Source organism: Drosophila montana, unplaced genomic scaffold, assembly GCF_035044405.1.
Source record: "Drosophila montana isolate Dmon_TW-CO22-7 unplaced genomic scaffold, ASM3504440v1 contig_3848_1, whole genome shotgun sequence".
Classification (NCBI taxonomy): domain Eukaryota; kingdom Metazoa; phylum Arthropoda; class Insecta; order Diptera; family Drosophilidae; genus Drosophila; species Drosophila montana.
The window spans coordinates 3,035,243-3,056,792 of record NW_026998720.1 but is presented as its reverse complement, the minus strand read 5'-3'; the positions used below and the strand labels follow the sequence as shown (position 1 = coordinate 3,056,792).

Sequence of the window (21,550 nt, the reverse complement as noted above, 5' to 3'; positions counted from 1 at the left end):
AGATGACTTTTGCTGTGGTCTGGCAACGCTGAGGCGCACAGTTGCACTGATGTCTGTGCTGCAAAAATAACAAATGTCTCCCGTTACGCAACACTATTTATTAATGGCGACCGGACGACTTGCTGAACCCTACATACGTGTTTGAAATCTTAGAAAAATCATTTTTATAGTTGATTTATAGTGTAAAGAACACCATATTATTGTATAATATATTATTTAAAATACGCTTCAAACATTGTGCTGTGTTTTGTTGCCACAAAGTGTGTCGTTAAAGTGCCTAAAACTGCCATCGTTGGACTTCAAAAGAACATGGCGAGACTAACTAAAGTCTATAATACTGATGATGATGATTCTGGTTATGTGGGCCGCAGGCATTTACCTTTGGTGGCAGGTGATAAGCTAATGGTAAGTCACAAAATCGCAAAGGATCTAATATGTAATAATGTAAAACTACTGCTGTTAAACTGTCACAAAAATTTTAATAATTTGATGACCCCCTCCAAACCCACATACTTATGCATTTCTGTGTCGTGAATGTTGTGTGTACATGCCTGTGTGCACATTGTCAAACTTTCATAACACGTACGCGTGCATCTGTGTGCTATGTACGTAGTAAACACATACATATGTGCATAAACATATATATGCTTGTTGACGACTGCACCCATAAATTTAAAACGTTGTTTAATTAAACTTCAGTTTTTCTGTGTGTGTTATTTGAAGTCTGCAATAATAAACAGCCGCTTAGAGACTCGGCAGATCTGCATCTGCCCGACGCCCCCTCTGCACCTTACTTAGGGTCGCCATGTTGCTGAAGTGGCAACACCGACCAACAAAAAACAAAAACAGGTTTCAAATGCATTTCTTTCTCTTTGTTACTCTCTGTGTGCGTGTGTGTGTTCTTTTTGCCAACACTGTTCTCTTACTATCTCTGATCTGTCTTTGACCCTTTCTCCCCACTCTTGACAGATGCTCATGGACCTGAACAGCAAAGGACTTGTCATTGACAGCCCACAGATACGGGGTCGCGAACTGGAGGAATTCTCACGTAAATTTAATCTGCTCACAGAATCGGAACGCAATCAATCGCTTGTGATTGATAGCAGCGGCTTTATTTCGGTTCTCAATCAGTGCGTCCAGTGCGTGGGCTGCAGGCGTAGGGTGGAGCGTTTGTTTTACCAGCTAGCAGAATCCGGCCATCGTACTGTCGACCCACTGGAGCTGCGCGACAACTGCACGCTGGGCATAACGGAGGAAAAACTGAAAACACCTCAGGCACTGGGCACTCTACTATATAGGCACCACGAGGTGCTCAACAATCTGTTGGATAATAAGCTGCGCAATAAGACGCGCTGTGTGCTCCATTCATTGGACACGTTCCGTGCCAAACCATTTTCGGAAACGTGGCGCGAAGTGTGGTCCGCTATGAAGAGCAATTGTCGCACCGAGGTGACCATCATTGAGACAAAGGAACTGCACGAAGTGCTCGACAAGTATCTGAAGAAGCACAAGTTTTGCGCCGGCTGTCGCACAAAGGTAAGCATCTTGCGTTAATTGCGTCCAATTTCCAAGCTAATGCTATTGTTGCCTTGCAGATCGAGCGTGCCTATAAAATACTCATTGGCGAGGTATCCACCAAGGAGAAGGGCTATGCGGCACAGCTGTATGCCCACATACGCAAGTGTGTGCCCGATGAGCACATACATGTGAGCACGAATAAAATCGAGTTCCTTGATGCGCTTATCAAGCGTGCCGAGCCGGAGGTAAATGGTAGCTACTCGAAACTGCGCGAACGCCATGCCAAAACGCTGGAGATCGCCCAGGAGGAGGTGCTCACGTGCGTCGGCATGATCATGTACGAGCGCTTGCGTCGCATTTATGTTAGTCTGCGTGAGGAGGAGCGTGCCTGCCAAGTGCTGGCTGCTGTGGGCGTGCATGCGCTCTGTCGCAGCTTTCATGAGCGTGTGGAGGAGAAACAGGGGATTAGCAACTTGGAGCTGCTCTATCAGGAGATCAGTCGCGCGGAGAAAGCCAAGGAGCTGAAGCGTGAGCAAAAGAAGCTCAAGAAGAAGAAGAAGAAGGATGAGAAAAAGAATATGCATCGTCTGTGTGAAAACGATATTAATAATGCGAACGACGCTGCCGAAACGGACTACGAGGAGGAAGAAGATGACGTTATTCCTGAGGCTGAAGCTGAATCTGAGCCTGCTGTTGTAGACGACGCCGTCGATGATGGCATCGTTATACTCTGTGCAGACGCAGATCCGGAGCCAAAGCCGCCAACGCCAAGTGACAAATCAACGAAATCGAAATCGAAGAAGCAACCGAAGAAAAAGAAGCAAAAATCTGCTAGCAAGAAGGCTAAAAAGTTATTGTGTGTCGATGACCACCTAGACGTGTCTAAGGCAACGAAATGCAACGACTGTTTAGCATCCATCCCCAATTGTCCCTGCGAGCAGGATGTGCGCGATTCGGGCTATGGCAGCGATCCACCCACATCGCATGCCAATTCGCGCATTTCCAGCGCAATCTCGTCGCCGGAAGGCTCAGAAGTTTCGTGCTCGGACGGACTGTGCAATCATCATGACGGGATGCTGGACGAGGAGCAAAGCGTCGATGATGTTGCAGTCCGCAACAGTTACGTTTCCGGGTTGCTCTATGGACAACAGACGCAATTGGATCAAAAATTCTCATTGCTGCAGATGTGGGTACGTACCAAAGACCACAGTGATTTTCATTGCAAATCTTATAGTAAATATCAATTACAGGACTACTTTGACGACTACGATAAGGACGATGAGAACTGTTGTTACATTCCCCAAGAGGTGGTACTGGCTTATCAATACCAGCGTGAGCAAGTGCAGCGTCAACGCGAACAGCTGCGTGCCACATTGCGCGAGAATTTTGAACGCTTGTGCCTACAGCGTGGTGTCCACATGGGCACAGCCAATGCTGCCGCTGGAGTCCATGCCACCTCAACTGGCCATTAATGCATTAAACCGTTGTAGTTATTCAGTCGCGCGTTGCGATTTCTAAAAATCCACGCGGCGCATGCATTCAAAATACATACATATAATTTTTTTTGTTTTTTGAAATAAATGAAGTATAAAAGTTATGCTTATCAATATGTTATATATATATATATATATATTTGTGTTTTTTTAGCTATTGCGGCAATCTTCGTGGAACGGCTCGAGGGTGCGCAAATCACGCCACGTTGGCGGCAAACCGTTGGCAATGTATTTGCTGCATCGCTTGCACGGCTCAAGGAATAGCTTAATGTGACTGTTCAGCCAAGTCACATAGCTTTTTACCGCCAGATCGGGCAGTGTGGGTGAGAAAAAGTGCAGCATGGCCGAGTGGGCGTGCTCCTGCACCTTGCGAAAGACTTCATAGCGCGACTCCGCCCACAGATCGTCGTGCTCGAGCGTCTCATCATAGCCCTTGATTGTCACCCACTCAATGAGCACACCCTTAAAAACAATGGCCGCCTTGAGCACATTACTGATGGTGACAATGGCCACGGCATTGGATCCAAAAGGACGAAAGACTTTATACGATGTGTGCGGTGGATGATTAATTTCACTCAATAGCTTATCTATGTGGCTGCAACAAAAGTGTTAATATAAAAGTTATCAGAAACTAAATCGTGCACTCACTCCGGATCGTTGTTGAAGGAGGAGAAGGGTAATCGCTGGCGCTTCTGAGAGCAATAGTTGTAGGAGCGACGCAGCGTATTTTGATTGAGATTGTTGAACGCAAGAATACTATGATCGTGCACCTTGTCAATCCATTTGTAGCTGTTCACCAGCTGCGGATACAGCGCCTGTCGGTCCTGTGACGTTTCCTGTGCCAGAAATGTGGTGTTGCCCAAATGGTAGGCTGTCGGCGGCACCTGTAGCCCATTAATCAGCTGCTCCACTTCACTGCAAACAGATAAATACCATTTAGTAATGCGTAAACCAATTTATTTCAACACACTCACCGCAACTGTGAGTTGATGGCACCGAATCTGTCCTGAAAATCATGCACAAATTTATTTCGACTTTCGTCGATGCCCTCGCCGTCGGTGCCATCGGCCAAGTGTTCAAAGCACTGCCGCACATTTGAGCGTAGATTCTTAACGGCTGTTAAAGTCTGGTTTAACTTATCCATTTGCATTCGGGCAAATAAAGCAATTGTTTATATTTTGTGCAAAAATAGTTTATTTTCCGACTAGCAAAATTATCAGCATACCGCCACAAATTATCGCTTTGTCAATGTATTGCAGCTGGCAGTGCTACATCATTATCACTTTGAATATCAGTATTTTAAGATTGGCCAAACTCGGTCACACTACGCTCCGTTCAATTCAGTGGAAATTTTGTGTTTGTGTAGCTCTCATTGGTTTAAATAAGCCGTAAATAATGGGCAATAAGTCATCGCTCTTCCTGCGGCACGAGGAAATTGCCCAAATACAAAATGAAACAGGCTGTAAGTATAAAACACCAGCTCCAGGTATTCAAGTTATGATAGTATTTAACGTAACCTTGGAGCTGGTTACCCATGTATAAATTGTCAAAAACATTTCAAAACAAATACGCAGTTGTTAAAAGCATTCTCATTGTGATCAGAAATTTTGCACTTAAGTGGCAACTGTGGCAACTAATTATAGCTTTGCCAAATCGTTTCAATTATGTTTCATAGTCTAAAGTCATTTAGCGTACGGCAGCACCAGCTACAAGTTAGCAAGCAGACAGCCGCGTTGAGTGTTAAAGAACGTAACTGTTGTTTTCGAATTGAGTGTTTTGAAATGAACTCAATTGAAACCATTTATGTAAGGTGTAATAATTTTCCAAATGAATTTACGACGTCATGCTGTCCCAACGACCCGCCGGGGCAAAGTGCTGCGCGCTGCCGTTTGATGTGCCCCAATCAATGCACACAGACCTGTGTTTATCAGTTGTCCGAGTAGGTGTAATTTATGCGTGATAAGGCGCCCATTTGTATCCAGCCACTGCTGAGTTTTTATATATGATAATAGCTGTGTTTTCGCTATTGTCTGTGTATTTGTTATCAATTGATAAGGTTCCACGCTCTACCCTACCCCTCGTTATTTTTTTTAATTTTTTGTATCTCGCCCCAGTTACACCCAATCAAATTGAGCGCCTGTATTCACGTTTCACCTCGCTGGATCGCAACGGCTGCGGCACACTATCGCGAGAGGATCTGATGCGCATACCCGAACTAGCCATCAATCCGCTCTGCGAGCGCATTGTCCACTCCTTCTTTGCGGAGAGCACCGATGATCGGGTCAACTTTCGCCAGTTCATGAATGTGTTGGCCCACTTCCGGCCGCTGCGTGACAACAAGCAGAGCAAACTGAACAGCCGCGAGGAGAAGCTAAAGTTTGCATTCAAAATGTACGATCTGGACGATGATGGTGTCATTAGCCGGGATGAGCTGCTGTCGATATTGCACATGATGGTTGGCGCGAACATAAGTCAGGATCAGCTGGTGAGCATTGCTGAGCGGACAATACTGGAGGCGGATCTGTGCTGTCAGGGCAAGATCTCGTTCGAGGACTTTTGCAAGGCGCTGGAACGCACCGATGTCGATCAGAAGATGTCCATACGGTTTCTTAATTAGGCCTCAATGATAACAGAAAACAAATGTCTTAGTCAGTGTGAACCAAATAGTTTAGTCAAATTAATATCAAGTCCGAGGCATATTCACTTGTATTAGTAATTTATAAACTATATTTAATATGAAGATATTATTGTTGATTGCTTTTACGCTAATTTATTGTATGGAAATTCTGGTTTATTGCCGCTTTCATTCCGCGCTCTCTTGAAATATTTGCATTTTGTTAATGGCCAGTCTACTATATTTATTTACTTAAATGATTTGATCACTTATTTAGTTGCTTGCAAAATAAATACGTGTAAATATGTATGAATGTGATTTATTATTGTATTTATCAGGCGTTTATTTGGAATCTACACATACGTTTATATATATGGGATTAAAGTATGTAATTGCCTCTGCCAAAAAAAAAACTGTGCCAAAACTTTCCGCTCATGGCTAACAGGCATTTCATTTCGTATAACAGCGTCTATGTGGTCGAGGAGACGGCCAACTTCTTCAGATGCTCCATGAACAGCTGCAGGGAGACATCATCTGTGAGCACCGGAGCGCCGCCATCCTATGAAGATAATTATTACGAGTTAGTAAATTGTGATTGGGAGTGGGGTTTGGTAGGGTTTGGTTAAGCGGCGCCAGCACCAGAAGCATTTAAAGGAGTAGAAGAAAAATAAGTAACTTAGAACTAAACCCAAAGTGAAATAAATTGAACAAAAAGTTGTTTTTTACTACCGTCGTCTGACCAATTGGCGCCTGCGCGTGACAACAACAACACGACAACGACAACAAGAAGAAGTTTAAGGCGTTTGTGGGGGTACACAATGAGAAAAGTAAAATGAAAACAAAACGTAATGTTTCAAAATAGATTAAAAAATTAACAAAATTGCTGTTTAAATGTGTCAACTAATTGAGACCTACCTGGCCGTAGGCATACATGTTGTTGTGCGTCTGCGATGGATTAACCTTGGAGAGCAGGAAACGCGCCTGCGAGCCGCCATGCTCGGTGTCAATGTATCGCGGCATGGGGAAGCGTGTCTGCAATATCTCCTGTGCATCATCGACTGGCGCCTGCAGCAGCTGCTTGAAGTTCTCATATTCGGGCATGTCCTGATATTTAAGCGCTCGCCACTGGGCAATCGTCTCGCCGTGATAGATGAGTATCTGGAAGAAGGTGTCCATCAGCAGTATGCGATCCGCTTGAATTGAAGCGGTATCAAGCAGCACCGGCTCCGGTGGCCCATTGAATGAATAGCTATAAAGAATGGGCTGAATCATGATCAGGGACTGTGTGAGGTCCTCGCGCATCAGCATGTGTCGATAGAATGTGGTCTCGTCGGGCGAATTGTTGAAGACCTGCAGGAACTGCGAACGGCGCAAATGATACATGAATTGCGGAAACAGGCTAAAGTTTTGTGATAGCCGGAAACTGTTCGGATCATCCTTGGAATACTCGCCAAACTTTTGGCACTGCAATAAAGAAAACGGAAAATGGAATAATATATATATAGAAAGCTGTATTGAGTACTTACCAAGCGAATCAGCTGGCGATCCACCCAGCGCAATATGTCCGGCCCCTCATCCGTCTCGGCGCGATAGACAACCATACGCGCCATAAGCACTGCGGCTGCCTCCTGATCAAAGCCAGCGCTAATGTGCTGCACATTCGTGTTGGCATCCGCCCAGCTGCTCACAAAATAGATCAATTAATGGTGAATACCAACTAGCTGGATTGGGTGCGAAACTCACTTTCTGGCCAACGTGGTGACGCGTATGCGCCGCTGTCCGCTTGGATGCTGGTATTGTGTGATGAACTGTATGCAGCCGCGTCCGCCTTGCGGTATGGGCGCCGAATGCTGATTGACTACCTCGAAAAAGTAGGCATATGTGGAGCTGGGATTTAGTGTGCACAGCTTCCATTGCACCGTATTGCCCATGCCGATCTCCACATCCGACACCGACGGGCTCTTCACATTCAGCGACACACACGAGCCGATGCCGCCAGAGATTTTCAGCTCGCGCGAGCACTTCACCTCGAGGGTGGCATTGAATGCCATCTTTAAATCGTTGCGGCTGTCGCGCGCAAACACGCGCTGGAATGTTTGCTTAAACAGCGACGAATTAAACGAATCGCCCATAACCATGTGACCGCCGGTGGAGTTGCATAGCTGTTTCATCTCCATCAGACCGGTCTGATCGAGGGCACATGAGTATATGTCGATGCCATGACCATTAGTGGCAGCGCGCAGCGCTAACGCATCATAATGCTTGATGCCCTTCTTCATGTATTTGGCATTGTCCTTGTGTATGTCATGATGGGAGCGTATGGGATGCTTTAGCTCATCGTCGACCACTTGGCCGGGGCCCTGGGAGCAAGGGCCACCGACAAACGTCATAATGCGACCGCCAGTATTTGGGTACGTGCACTCCAGCAGGCCAACTGCAATTGAGAGAGCAGCGCCCGTGGAGCGCAGATAGCGCTTGCCCTGCGGCACCGGCCAAGGGTCACGTTGCAGCTCGCTTAGCAGATCACCCAGTGCGGCGTCGCACTGGCTGATCGGCTGTAGGAAGCGATGAGCGGGTGGCAAATGTTGTCCGGCCCCCCCAACCCCCGGTGCATTGGGCATCTGACCCGGCTGACCTGGCTGCTGATGTGGCGTTGGGGCCACACCACGTCCAATGCCCAGCATGTCCTGCACCTGCTTGGCGGTCAGATCTTTGGTGCCGCGAAATACATAGCTCTTGGAGCAGCCATCAGTGCCAAGCTCATGCACCTGGATCATCTTGCCGAAGGTGATAAGGCCCACTAAGGCATTCGGCGGCAGCAGACTCAGCGACATCTGAAGCGAGTCCTTCAGCGCGTCCAGCTCTTCTTCATCCATGCAGGTATCGACCAGAAATATAAACACGGGCGGCATTGTCGGCGCCCTGGTAATGGTGTACTCAATGGTACTGAAACCAGGTATCAGTTCCGCTGGCTGATGCTGCTCCGATATGGCTGCATATTGTGGAGGGAACTGGAATTACAAGTGTTAATCTTCGAGTTAAAAGTTCACTTGTGATTCATGTACTCACGGGATTGCGTTGAAAGCAAAAGTTGCACACCCAGAGCTTGGCACGATAGTCCACCTGGCACAGTGGATTCAGGATGGCACGGCAATTGCTGCGCGTGCACAGCACGGGCTCGTATTGTATCGGTGGCAAGTCGGGACGCTCCTTGAGGGGCTGATATAGACACGCAAGCGGCACCACTAAGCGGCTGGCATCGATGCGACTTGAAGGCCATACATTCCAGGTTAAGCGCACTCCGTCACGATCCTCATTTTGCTGGATGAACTCCTCGTAGGTAGTCATCGTTTAAAAGGCTTTATCGACGCTTACGCTGCGTTTATGAACTTAAAATTAATTATAACACAAGCAAGTCTTATTGGAAAAATCGTTTGGCCAGGCCACGTCACGGATTTGACAGTTGGTTGCGTAGCAGGCAGCTTGTCAACGTATACTCAAAATGGAATGCAAACAATACAAATTTTGTTTCTGTTAATATATAACTCTGTAAATATAATGCAGCAATAAAGCATGCTTATTTTATTATACCAAGAATAGCTTTCTATATATTAATATTTGTCAAACAAATAAATACACGCAATGTAAAAACTAGTTGGCAGCTCTACTCTCAAATGCAGCCCTGATGCAGCTGTTTACTCGTCGCTGTCATAGTGTGTGTGTGTGTGTGTATTTTTTTAGAGTTGTTTCTAAGATGGCGACGAAAAAAACGCGTCTTATGTGAATGCAAATGCAATCATAACAACTTAAATTTTATGCTAATAAATGTGCGCTAATTTGAAACAAAACTATTGAAAAACAGTGCTGAATAAGTGCAGAATATTTTACATGTGAAATTTGGTGCGCAAGTTTTGTGAAAATGGCCACAAATATGTATCGAGTCGGAGGTGAGAAAATTTTTTTTCCATACTCGCTTTTCTATCATCTTTCGTTATCGGCGCCGTCTCACTGTTTCGCCTGGTCGTTTTATATGCGTATCTGCATGTGTGTTTGTGTGTGTATGGGACTCCAAGTTGAGGAAATAATGAAAGTGCATTTAATTATCAAATCTTACCAAATATTTACCCCCCCTACGCTCAATGCTGTTATCAATGATGATGTGAAATGCGCTCATATGCGCCTTGAAATTGTGTCGATTTGCCGACGCGAGTTTTAACAACGTAGACGATTTTTCAACACCAGCGAAGCGGCAATGGAACATCGAGTAACCGGCCGCGTAGAGGGGTTATGTGTATGACAGCCGAATTGTCGCAGCTGCAGCAAGTGTTTTTAGTACATGTTTCTGTTGCCCCGATAAGCATTAGCACTGATTTGTGTGTGTGTGTGTGTGTCAGTATGTATGTATGCTAACTTGTGCTGTAGGGTTGGGGATACTGATGAAATGAAATTGCATTGACAAATCCGCCTGCCGATCATTGTATGTGTTTGCATGTGTATGTGTGATTGTGCTTGCGTGTGTTTGTGCAATTGAAAGTATATTTCGTGATTTTTTCGTGTCTTTTGTTGTTGCTATTGGTTCTCTGTGTTTTCTTATGCTAATGAGTTTGCAATATTTTTGGCGCAGCATCTAACGCTTCGAGTGAGTTTTCCCTTTTTTCAACAAATTTTACGCACTCATTTTGCTAGCTCGCTCGCTGACTCTGTTTAACCGATGACGTTATTGTTGTCTTCACCTGCCCCATTGTACAGCGTTGTTCTTCTGTTTGTCCGATTCAAATGCAAATGAACCGTAAATGCGAAAATGCGAACGGCTAATTAAATCAATCAAAATAAATAATAAAGATACAAAAAGGAAAAGAACAACTTGACGCATGCATAAATATACAATTTTTCGGCATTTTCTTGATGTTTGTGTGTTGGTCTCTCAATGCACGCGTTGCCTCAGAATTTTTCTCCATCAGCGCTTTTTGTTAGTCACTTTTAATAGCCACGCTCACATACACACACAGCAGCCGCAATGTCGTCGCAGGCTATGGCGACACTTTCTTTTTCATCTCTTTTTTACATCAGCCAAATGCAAAAGATACATTTTCCTTTTATATTATGCCTGATGTTACCGCTTGATCGCTGCTCTTTTTTTTTCCTTTTCTTTTGTGTCATTTTCTCTCTTCTATCGGCTTTCGTTGCTTCTGCTGCTGTTGCCGTGGTCAAAACCCAAGCAACGGTTTCTGCGACAGGTTCCGCACCGTCGCTGCTGGCGCGCTTTGTACATGTGTGCTTGTGTGTGTGTTCAGCCCCTTGCCTCTGCCCATGGACATAGTTGTTGTTTCTGTTGCGTTCGTTGAATGGATGGATGGATGCCCACATTTGTATTTAATTGAGCAATGCGCATACTTTTTCACTGTACTGTGGCCATAATTAAACGGCGTGTCCACTAGCAGCTAGCAATACTGTAAATTTTAAGTAAAAGATTGTAAACTGCGACTTGCACACACGTGAGCTATTGAGATTATCGACACGTTAACGACAGTTAATACTTATATTTAATTTATAGGTTGACAAAAAATCGATATATTTAAAGTATACGTACTTTTACGCATATTTATATTTATTTAGATCTATTCAAAGCAAGATATATGTATATAAAAAGAAACTATTAATAGAATGATTAAAGCCATTTTATATTTTTTCTTTTTGATTTGCTTATATGTTTGTACGATTACAGGAAATTGCTTTGAACATTCTGTTAATTTCTTTTTTAACACACTAAAATATACGAATATATGATATCGCTATTAATTTTAGGATTTATGCGAATAACATTTCTATTTTGTTTAATGTTGATTTGATCGTATAGTCAAAGGTAACCCAAATTTTACTCATCTCTAGTTTCTGCAGTCTGCATACATTTACATACACGGATTTGTTTGTGTGAGTGTGACTCCATGCTTGTGTGTGATATTTGTGTGTTTTTTTAATGCGTTTTACCTGGCTCGATTGGATGCTTGTGCTACAATTTAGGTATCATAACGAATGGTTTGCGGTCAGTTTGGGCTGTAATTATTCTTCCACATCTGTATATTTCATTTTTGAACTGTAACTGAAATTCAATAATCCAACGTTCAATTTCGCAGACTACGTCTACGTTGAGACAACGCCGAATAGTCCCTTCCTGATACGCCGCATCGAGGAGCTGAATAAAAACCAAACCGGCAATGTGGAAGCGAAGGTCATGTGTTTCTACCGACGTCGTGATCTGCCCAACCCGCTTGTACAGCTGGCCGATAAACATCAACGTAAGTACGCCAATTCAGGAACATACATTAAAACATATAAATGTATATGTTCGTTTGTATGTATATATAAGTTTTTGGTCCGCGAAGTGAGGTTATGTTGCGGTGAGTTGCCGTCGCGGTCTTCTAATAAGTCAAAAAGCCCCTACAGATCCTAAGCATATTTTTCACCACAAGAACCAAAGCTCAGACGGAGGCGCCTTAGGATGAGCGAAATACACCATGCGCCGCAACCAAAACCGAAGCTACTCCACCCACACCTCAGCGCAACCCCCTTTTCACTAACACCAGCATATGCCCAGTGTGTGCAATGTGTCAAAGCGGAGCCCACCCAACACTGACACACTCACACTAATACACACCCACTTAGCAGCAGCATCAGCAGCGGCAACAACAACAATAAAAGCCAACATCAAGAGCAACAAGAACCGCAATGACAACAACTGTACAGCATACAGCTAAAGCAAAGAGTAAACGGAATCCGAGCATCCGTAGCAACAACAAGAACAACATGAGCACATAAACATAATGTGTGTAGAGCTGCACTGTACTTCGATGTTGTTGCCGTTTTTGGTTGCCTCAATGTGGCAATACTAGGCAGTAGCAGCAGCGGTAGGTAGACTTGCTGTCTACCTCTGTGCCTCTCTATAGGTGTGTGTGTGTGTGCACGAAAATTTTCATGAGTCCTGGCACTGCAGGAGCTTCGGAAGGAGCCGCGCTTTGCATTTATGTATACATACACACACCCAGGGTACCCCAACAACTAGCAGCCATCTACATGGACAAAACCATTCGCTGTATCTTCCTACCAAAAAGTATACATACACATACACATACCCCCTCACACGCACACACACTCACACAAAACCCCCAATCGGTGGGGTTGGTTGTGGCACACACAAATTCGATACGTGACCCAACGAAAATGCGTTTTTCCGACCCCTCCCCACCTCCCCCACACCCTCTCAACATTGCGTCGACAATGCCCATTAACAGTATACCCCCTTCGTGGCCGTTCCCTTCAATGACTGTTTGCTGCGGCTCCTTTTTCGAAGCTGCTAGCGCTGCGTGCGCTGCGAATTTTGCAGCCTAGCTGCTAATCACTCATTAAAAATTAGCACAGTTACTAAAACAACCAACTAAACAACACAAATAGTCTTTCGGCCGTGTCAAGAAAAAAAAAAGAAACAATCAAAAAGCTCAAAACTGGCCACGACATCCTTTCAAGCAAAACAAAAAAAAAAACAGTTGGCTTTGGTTATGTTGAAATTGAAATACCCTTGCGGACATATAATAAATGCACATTACTTGACAGAGATTTGGTGCAGAAACTCTATTTCCGTCCGATTATTTCATATAATATTTTAATCCGATGTTGATAAGATAAATAAAACACACAATGATTTAGTTAAGTCAAGATATCTTCAAAAACGTTCTTCATACAAAAATTTAATTTTTCACTGATATCAGGACCAAACCATTTGTACAGGCAGACTGATATGGCCATATCAGCGGAATTTGGTACTGATTAAGAATAATGCATCATATGAAATTGCAGCTGATTCTTTAATGTGTTACATATTACGCAAGAAAATTAGAATACCTTTTGGAAGAGTATTGAAACGAAAAAAACTCAATATACCCGAAACAGCGAGAATAGCAGAGGCAGACATCGTCAGCAAACAAAACGCACACGCCTCCATCTGGCAACCCCCGCCCGTGCGCACTTGCCAGACTGTGCGACTGTGTCCTATCTATGGCTACCGAACAGTTGCGCACTCCCCCCTCCCGCTTGTCTTGCTATTGCTTCTTCTTTCGTTATTCACCTACGCTTTTGTAAATTCACGAATGCACCCACAGTCCTTTGGGGGGAAGCGGGGTGGTTGGTTGCTTGGATTGGGCGCAGCTCGCACTCTTCAAGAAGCAGAAGCAGCAGCCACCACCACCACATTACCACCCAACTGGCGAGGTCGCCTCGCCCACACGTTACCATCCCTTCATGGCTTGTGTCGCGGGGTATTAAAAATAAATTCAAAAAGTTTTGTGTTTATTTTGTTGGGCTTTCTGTTTGGGCAAACGCGACATCTCTTAGTAAAATTACTTTTCGTACTTAACCTCACTTTTAACGCGCTGACAACTTATTTGCAGTTATTAGTAAAGTAAATTTAAATTAAGTTCCGCTTGTTACCATTCACGTTATAAGCATTGTATATATTTTATGCATATATATGTTTGTAAAATCAACATTTCCCAAAAATTCCTCCCACACAACTTGATGGTGCAGTGGCAACCGCCGAGGACTCACCGCTGGCAACAAAACTGAAGAAAACCTGGCTTAGAACTCCTGTGGGCGAGGAGCAGGCGGCGCAAGCTGTGCTCGATCCCTCAATAGGTACAAAATGGCAAAGCAGTTACTTCTATAAAAAAATACAACGTAGTTTATCTTCTTTTGGGAATGCAAATTTTTCTTTTACAATATTTTTCATTAATCAATCTTTTGTTTACCTAATGTTCATGTATTGTAATATTTTTCACATCTTGATTGCTATTATGGTAGAGTAAACTTGGTACTGACCTAGACAACGTTGTAATTTTTGTAAGTCATGTAGATTCTTATCTTTAAATGTTGTAAACACAATCGATAAATTTGTGATCATTATATACAGTGAAAACTCCCCTAACTGGACACAGAGATATCCGTTTAAAATATTTTGGAGAAATAACAATTTTGATAAAATTTTTTTTCAAAAAGAAACATGTAAAGAAACATATTACGTCCAATTAAAGGACTTGTTCGTCAGCAGAGCATTCACTGTATATCGTATAAAAAGTTTTTTTTTTAATGTCAGTACCATTATGTTACGTAGTATAGATACAAACACCAAATTGATAATGCAATGGTTGTAATTGGTTTAAAAACATTTTTTTTTAACGTCTTTTCATAGATATTTTGAGTGCTTGTGCTTATAAGATTTAATTACGTTTGCTTGCAGCTGCACTCGAAGAGGAACGCACCAGTCCGACGCAAGCGTCCGCCGGCGCCACCACCGGCAATTCCAGCACCAATAACAATACCAACAATAATAATAATAATAACAACAACAACAACAGCGCTGCGAGCGGCGCTTCTGCTACTGCTGCTGGTGGCGATGCAGAGAAGAGCGAAGCGCTAAACAGCAAACAGCGATACCAGATCAAGCATCGGGAACTGTTTCTATCGCGACAAGTTGAGTCGATACCCGCCACACAAATCCGAGGGAAGTGCTCCGTGACGCTCCTCAACGAAACGGAGTCACTGCAAAGCTATCTCAATAAAGATGTGAGTTGTAGTGTCTTAGGAATTAAAATGATTAATAATTTAAATTATGCTTTTAATTATTAAAATAATTGCTGTTTTTGCCTGATACAGGACACATTCTTTTACTGTCTGGTCTTCGATCCGAATCAAAAAACGTTGCTTGCCGACAAGGGCGAAATACGTGTCGGCAGTCGCTATCAGTGTGATATACCCGCCAAGCTAAAAGATACCGCCACAGATGAACGTAAACTGGAGGAGCTGGAGTCGTTGGTATGGACGCCGGAGCATAGTTTGACCGATCGTAAAATCGATCAGTTTCTTGTCGTGTCGCGTTCCATTGGCACCTTTGCCCGCGCCCTCGACTGCAGCAGTTCTGTAAAACAGCCCTCATTGCATATGTCCGCAGCGGCCGCCAGCCGAGACATAACGCTGGTGAGCAACAGAATGAAAATATCCTAGTCGATTTGCCAATCCTCCTAATTACATATGTATTTCATCTGCTTTCAGTTTCACGCCATGAACATTTTGCACAAACACGATTATTCAATTGATGAGGCCATGTCCTCGCTAGTTCCTTCCACTGGGCCAGTACTCTGTCGCGACGAAATCGAAGATTGGAGCGCATCGGAAGCTAATCTCTTTGAGGAAGCGCTAGATAAATATGGCAAAGACTTCAATGACATACGACAAGATTTTGTAAGCAAACTGAACCAATGATCTTTTCAAAACTATCTAACAATCTTTTTCTTTTAACAGCTTCCTTGGAAAACGCTTAAGCAGATCATTGAATACTACTACATGTGGAAGACCACCGATCGGTATGTGCAGCAGAAGCGCGTAAAGGCCGTCGAGGCGGAACTCAAGCTCAAACAAGTCTATATTCCGCAATATAATAACAATGGCAAAGGCAACGGTGCCAGCGTGAAGGCGGGCAGCGGCGGTCCTGGTGGCATCTATAATGGCACCACCAATGGCGGAGCCGACTTATCCAACAATGGCAAACCTTGCGAATCGTGCGGGACAACTAAATCATCACACGTAAGCCAGAACAAAGTGACAAAGTGCAAACAGTAATTTCTAATCCCAAACCTTTTTATTATAGTGGAATTCCTTTAGTAATGGTCATCTACCATGTCGCCTGTGTCAGAGTTGTTGGGACTATTGGCGAAAGTACGGCAGTATGAAATCGGCACATAAGGGCGATGCTAACGATGGTGAGGCTAAGAAAAAGGCTGCCATTGCAGCGACTCCAGCTGCAGCGTTAGCTGCCACAGGCGCCACAACAGTGGTCGATCTTAACGAAGATGAGAAAGTTAGTGATCTTAGCAATCGTCAATTGCACAGGTACGAGTATCTAATAAATATCAAAGATTAAACCATTAATAAAATAAATTTTAGGTGTTCCATTGTCAACTGCGGGAAGGAGTTCAAGCTGAAGACCCACCTGGCCCGGCATTACGCGCAAGCGCATGGCATTGCCATCAGTTCGGGTTCGCCGCGGCCCATCATGAAGACGCGCACTGCCTTCTATTTGCACACGAATCCCATGACGCGTGTGGCACGCGTTGTTTGTCGAAACATTGTGAAACCCAAGAAAGCGGCGCGACAGAGTGCATACGCAATCAATGCGCTGTTGGTCAAGCAAGAATGTAAATTGAATTATACTCTTCTATGTATATTGCAATCTTTTATTGTGATACCTTTGTAATTGTAGTTACGAATCGTATTAGCGGCAAATCACAGGCGGATATAAAAAAGATGCTTTTGCTCAAGCCCAAGGAACGTGGCAGTGTCACAAAAATTGCAAATCGTTTGGGCGCCCCTGGCAGCGGTCCACATGAATGGCTGGTGCTGACGCCCAAAGATAAAATGCCACAGCCCATTGTTGTCTCATTCCCCAAGCCGCCCAAAGCACCAGACGGCAGTTTACTCTACGAGCGTGTGCCCAATAAAACGCCCGATGTGGTGGCCGTCCCAGTCGCGGCTGACAAAGAACTAACCATAATTCCAGCGCAAGCAACGTCTACGATACGCAAGCGTGCGCACGAGGAACAGCAACTCAATGGCACCGAAGGTAAATCAAAAGTTATCTACTTCCGACATATAGATTCATTAATAATTTTATGCTTACGCAACTGCAGTGACCATTGTGCCCAGTGGACCGCCTGCCAAACGCCCTAATAAGGATCCCATGCCTTCGCATTGCCCCAGTCCGGAGCAGTTTGCCGCCATGATGGCGGCAGCGGGTCAGCCACTCTCCAGACATCAAGTAGGTGTAACTTAAATGCGATTGTAGAAATGTAATTATTATTATTATTTGATTTGTTTGCAGCTCAATGGCAAGCAAAAGATTGCGCAAATGGCACGCGGCGGCAATGGACGCAAGCAGGTCATAAGTTGGATGGATGCACCGGACGATGTTTACTTTAGAGCGACAGATGTACACAAGTGAGCGCAATTCGATAATTGTTGCACAATAGCGATATCTAATCTCTTCTTTCTTGTTGTCAATAGAAAAACACGAAAAATACTCTCAGCTGTGGATCTGCGTCGTGCGGCGCGCAAACCATGGCGCTCACTGCCTATCAAGTCAATGGCCCCCGAGCCGAGCAGCAAACCTATTGAATCACAAATCGTTATACTGGACTGACCGTCTACGGCAGATACAACAGCATCAGCAGCAACAACAGCGACAAAGTTGCTGTCATATTCAGCCAACAGATTCGAACAGCAACAGCAGCATCCGCCATTTCCATATACAATGGATGCATTGCTAAACTAGTGTGACCCAGATTCTGTCTTTTAGTGGCTTGCCATGTACATACATACATACATACATCCCCTGCATGCATACAAACAAAATACATACATACAGACCCGCATACATATACATACATCTAGTGTAGGCAACTGTTGCAGCATCCACTATACATATGAAGTTGGAAACCATTTCACTAACAGAAAACCAACAACTGACAGCAACAAGAAAAACACTTTACTAGCGCTTAAATAGATGTCTTTTTAAAAACAAAACAAAAGAAATAGTAAGATAATAAGTGTTAAGATCTAAAGCAATAGGAAACACAACGCGAAACAAATCAAATATTTATTCATAATTTACATAATTTTTACAATTTTTATTTAAATCTCAGTATACCGTACACAAAAATTAACTTCACTGCAATTTTGGACATGTATGAGAAACTCAAGGAATAATAAGTTCATTGTTTCTATATTAGTTTATGTTTTGTAAGGCATTTTTTAATAATTCTTAAATATTATTATTTTTTTTGCTTTGTCTAATTTTCATAAGCATACATTTGTACATTTGCATGGTATGTACACAATGTATATCATTTATTTTAATTTGTCTAAACTATTGTAATTGCTACCATGCGCCTTCTGGTTCCAAAAAATCTTTCCTTTACTTTTTTTAAATTTTGTTGAGCAAATGTTTGTTGCATACTAGCTAAAAACCAGATACGTAAATTTGAAATTCAAAGGCCTCTGTAATTTTTAAATATTTTTCATTTAAAATTTGAATATGCAAATAATAGACGAAAGATATCTGAAAATTTATTTAATGCTTTAAGTATGAAAACAAAAATTGGGAACTAACCTTGTTAATAAATGTGACGTGCAAGATTATTTAAAAAATTAATTATATGCTGTAACTTAAAGCGAAAAACTACAAACAAATTGTACAGTAATTGGGATAAAGTTTATAACTTTGAATACAATTTATTTTCATAATTTATATACAAATTGAAAATTAACACTTTCAAAGCGATAAATCATAGACAACACACAACACGAACACAAATATAGCATATTATTTACGCCTATAAATACATAAATAAAAAATCAAAACCACATTATATACATTTATAAATGTATTGAGTATAAATGATACCATAACAAACAATTTGGCAAATGACAAGTAAAATCTATAAGTAGATCAGCATTACAAAAAACAAAACGAAAAAAAATGAAAAAATGAGCAACCACATTTATAAATATATTGATTATAAAGAAATTCTAATTGTAAGCCAATCTATGTATTTTTAACTTTACAGTTTAAGTAATTTTGTAAAATAAAAATTCTTTAAATTAAACAGTTTAAGTAAAAGAAAAAAGGAACAATAGCAGCAAGTGTCAGCAAAACCGACCAAGACAACAAATATTTGATTAGATCTAAAAAGTATGCAGTATAAAGTTTAAAAACCGAAGGTCAAGCAACAGAAGCAAATCAAACAGAGCTAAATACATCATATACAATTACCTATATATATATAAATACATATATGTATAATACATATTATGTACGCAGATATATAGAATAGTACGAACTCTGCGCATTGCACAATACAATACGCATATACATTTTTACAGAGCTGAACTCTAGAAACCAGCACCGTTTTTAGCGGATTGGGGCGGAGACACGAAACCGAAAAGTTTTCCAAATAAAGTTTTAAAACTTACAAAATTTTCCTTAAAAAAACTATTCAAAAGAAAAACTATTTATTCACATGCAACAGTTAGTGCTAAACAATGTTTGTAAAATTGAAATATTACTCCCCAATATAACTGGCAATGCAGAGCGAGGCGTTGGTGCCACCAAATCCAAAGGAATTCTTCAGCGCAATGCGCTGTGACTGATCCTGTGACCATTCGCACGCTGTTGTCACGACATTCACATCCACATCCAATTGATCAATGTTTATTGAGGGCGGCAATCGGTTTTCTGCGCAGGCGTGCACTACAAAGAGCGCTTCCAGATTGCCCGACGAACCAAGCAGATGACCATGTGCGCCTTTGGTGGAGGACACAGACACCTTCGCAACATGGTCGCCAAATACGCGCCCAATGGCATGCGCCTCAATGCGATCGCCAGTGGGCGTTGATGTGGCATGCGCATTGACATAGCTAATATCCTGGGGCGTGATGCCGGCATCGGCAATGGCGCGTTTCATGGCCAGCGTTGCACCAGTACCATCCTCGCTCGGTGAGGTAATGTGATGCGCATCCCCGGACAGACCATAGCCCAGTAGCTCTGCCAATATGGGCGCTCCACGGGCACGCGCATGCTCCAGCTCTTCAAGAAGCAGCATTGCGGCGCCCTCACCCATCACAAATCCGTCACGCGCTTTATCAAAAGGTCGCGAGGCCACAGCCGGGTTATCATTGAACGCAGTGCTGAGGGCGCGTAACCTACAAAACCCGGCAATCGATAGGGGGTCTATGCACGCCTCCCCACTGCCGGCTAGCATTATGTCAGCATCGCCGTGGCGTATAAAACGCAGAGCATCCCCGATGGCATGGGCGCCGGTTGCGCACGCTGTTGAGACGGAATGGTTGGGTCCTTGCAAGCCATGACGCATGCTAATGTGTCCACACGCCATGTTGGGCAGCAGGCGCGGAATAAAGTAGGGACTGACACGATTGTAACCGCGCTGAAGCTGCTGAAAAGCGCCATAGACCTCCGCCAGATCGAACATGCCCATGCCCACGCACACGCCAAAACGTTCCCGCTGCTCGCCGTTCAACCCGCTGGGCTTCAGCTTTGCTGCGGCCAGCGCCTCATCCGCTGCAATAACTGCTAATTGTGTTGCAGGACTCATGAGCTTTATATCACTTTTGCTCAGATGCTTGTCTATCTGGAGGCGTTCCCTCGGTATTTGTGCCGCCACTTGACAAGGCAGTCCTTTGAATTCCGCACCCAGTCTGGCAATAGCCGAATCTCCCGCCAGCAAACGCTGCCACGATTCGGTCACATTATTCCCCAGTGGCGTGACGGCGCCGCTACCTGTAATAACTACGCGTCGGCGTGCGGCCTGCGTAGATGCGTTGCGTAATTGTAATAACAAACGCATGTTGTAGCGGCAAACTAAACACAAAGCGTGCGCGAACAATAACATCGAACAGCTGATGTCCAATGAGGAGTTGCCACACTGTCATCAGTTGCCGTATGTTAAGGATGAGCAAGAATCGTGCTTATACTGCCCTTCGTGCTATTATGGACATGATTAAATGCACGAAGAGCTTGCCCTGATTACACGAATTAAATAAATGAGAATATAACTATAAAATAAAATATTAAATAACTAATAATAAAAGTATTGAAAACCTTAATTGCACTTAAAATATTTAAGTTTAAAGTCATTTATTTTTAAATAAAAACATTAAATAAGAAATATTTTTCATTTTTAAAAGATACGCAATTTGTTTACTAATAAATCCGAGTTAAAGAAAAAATTTTCAAAAATTTGTTGTTAAAATTCATTAAAACCATAATTCACAATATTTATATCACTTATATACTGATAACAACAAC

At 43.2% G+C, this 21,550-nt stretch overlaps 6 protein-coding genes across 8 annotated transcripts; 3 read left to right on the top strand and 3 right to left on the bottom strand.

The window, feature by feature from the left end:
- Positions 1–109: 109 nt before the first annotated feature.
- LOC135438305 (gametogenetin-binding protein 2-like) lies at positions 110–3,132 on the top strand. Its single transcript, XM_064696583.1, has 4 exons — positions 110–405; positions 970–1,536; positions 1,596–2,708; positions 2,769–3,132. Exons 1-4 carry the CDS (start codon positions 310–312, stop codon positions 2,988–2,990), a joined length of 1,998 nt encoding a protein of 665 aa, XP_064552653.1. The 5' UTR covers positions 110–309; the 3' UTR covers positions 2,991–3,132.
- Positions 3,009–4,257, bottom strand: MED27 (mediator complex subunit 27). The gene is made up of 3 exons (XM_064696585.1): positions 3,986–4,257; positions 3,660–3,926; positions 3,009–3,606 (listed from the first exon to the last, which is right to left on the bottom strand). The coding sequence occupies exons 1-3, from the start codon at positions 4,159–4,161 to the stop codon at positions 3,162–3,164; spliced, it is 888 nt and encodes a 295-aa protein (XP_064552655.1). The 5' UTR covers positions 4,162–4,257; the 3' UTR covers positions 3,009–3,161.
- A 54-nt stretch (positions 4,258–4,311) lies between these two features.
- On the top strand, positions 4,312–5,934 carry elm (calcineurin like EF-hand protein 1 elm). The gene is made up of 2 exons (XM_064696587.1): positions 4,312–4,473; positions 5,126–5,934. The coding sequence occupies exons 1-2, from the start codon at positions 4,407–4,409 to the stop codon at positions 5,626–5,628; spliced, it is 570 nt and encodes a 189-aa protein (XP_064552657.1). The 5' UTR covers positions 4,312–4,406; the 3' UTR covers positions 5,629–5,934.
- On the bottom strand, positions 5,935–9,147 carry Sec23 (transport protein Sec23). 2 transcript variants are annotated; one of them, XM_064696581.1, is made up of 6 exons: positions 8,695–9,147; positions 7,369–8,636; positions 7,152–7,305; positions 6,541–7,089; positions 6,355–6,375; positions 5,935–6,184 (listed from the first exon to the last, which is right to left on the bottom strand). In XM_064696581.1, exons 1-6 carry the CDS (start codon positions 8,971–8,973, stop codon positions 6,095–6,097), a joined length of 2,361 nt encoding a protein of 786 aa, XP_064552651.1. In that variant the 5' UTR covers positions 8,974–9,147; the 3' UTR covers positions 5,935–6,094. The 2 variants fall into 2 exon arrangements, with proteins under 2 accessions (XP_064552651.1, XP_064552652.1); XM_064696582.1 differs by lacking the exon at positions 6,355–6,375 and having other exon boundaries at positions 8,695–9,143.
- A 221-nt stretch (positions 9,148–9,368) lies between these two features.
- MTA1-like (metastasis associated 1-like) lies at positions 9,369–19,331 on the top strand. 2 transcript variants are annotated; one of them, XM_064696579.1, is made up of 13 exons: positions 9,369–9,572; positions 11,760–11,921; positions 14,203–14,310; positions 14,912–15,237; positions 15,328–15,648; positions 15,724–15,912; positions 15,973–16,254; positions 16,319–16,560; positions 16,615–16,865; positions 16,931–17,290; positions 17,358–17,485; positions 17,549–17,664; positions 17,731–19,331. In XM_064696579.1, the coding sequence occupies exons 1-13, from the start codon at positions 9,545–9,547 to the stop codon at positions 17,864–17,866; spliced, it is 2,649 nt and encodes an 882-aa protein (XP_064552649.1). In that variant the 5' UTR covers positions 9,369–9,544; the 3' UTR covers positions 17,867–19,331. The 2 variants fall into 2 exon arrangements, with proteins under 2 accessions (XP_064552649.1, XP_064552650.1); XM_064696580.1 differs by lacking the exon at positions 14,203–14,310.
- A 389-nt stretch (positions 19,332–19,720) lies between these two features.
- LOC135438306 (3-oxoacyl-[acyl-carrier-protein] synthase, mitochondrial) lies at positions 19,721–21,148 on the bottom strand. Its single transcript, XM_064696584.1, has one exon. The coding sequence runs from the start codon at positions 21,132–21,134 to the stop codon at positions 19,788–19,790; it is 1,347 nt and encodes a 448-aa protein (XP_064552654.1). The 5' UTR covers positions 21,135–21,148; the 3' UTR covers positions 19,721–19,787.
- Between the last annotated feature and the right edge of the window lie 402 nt (positions 21,149–21,550).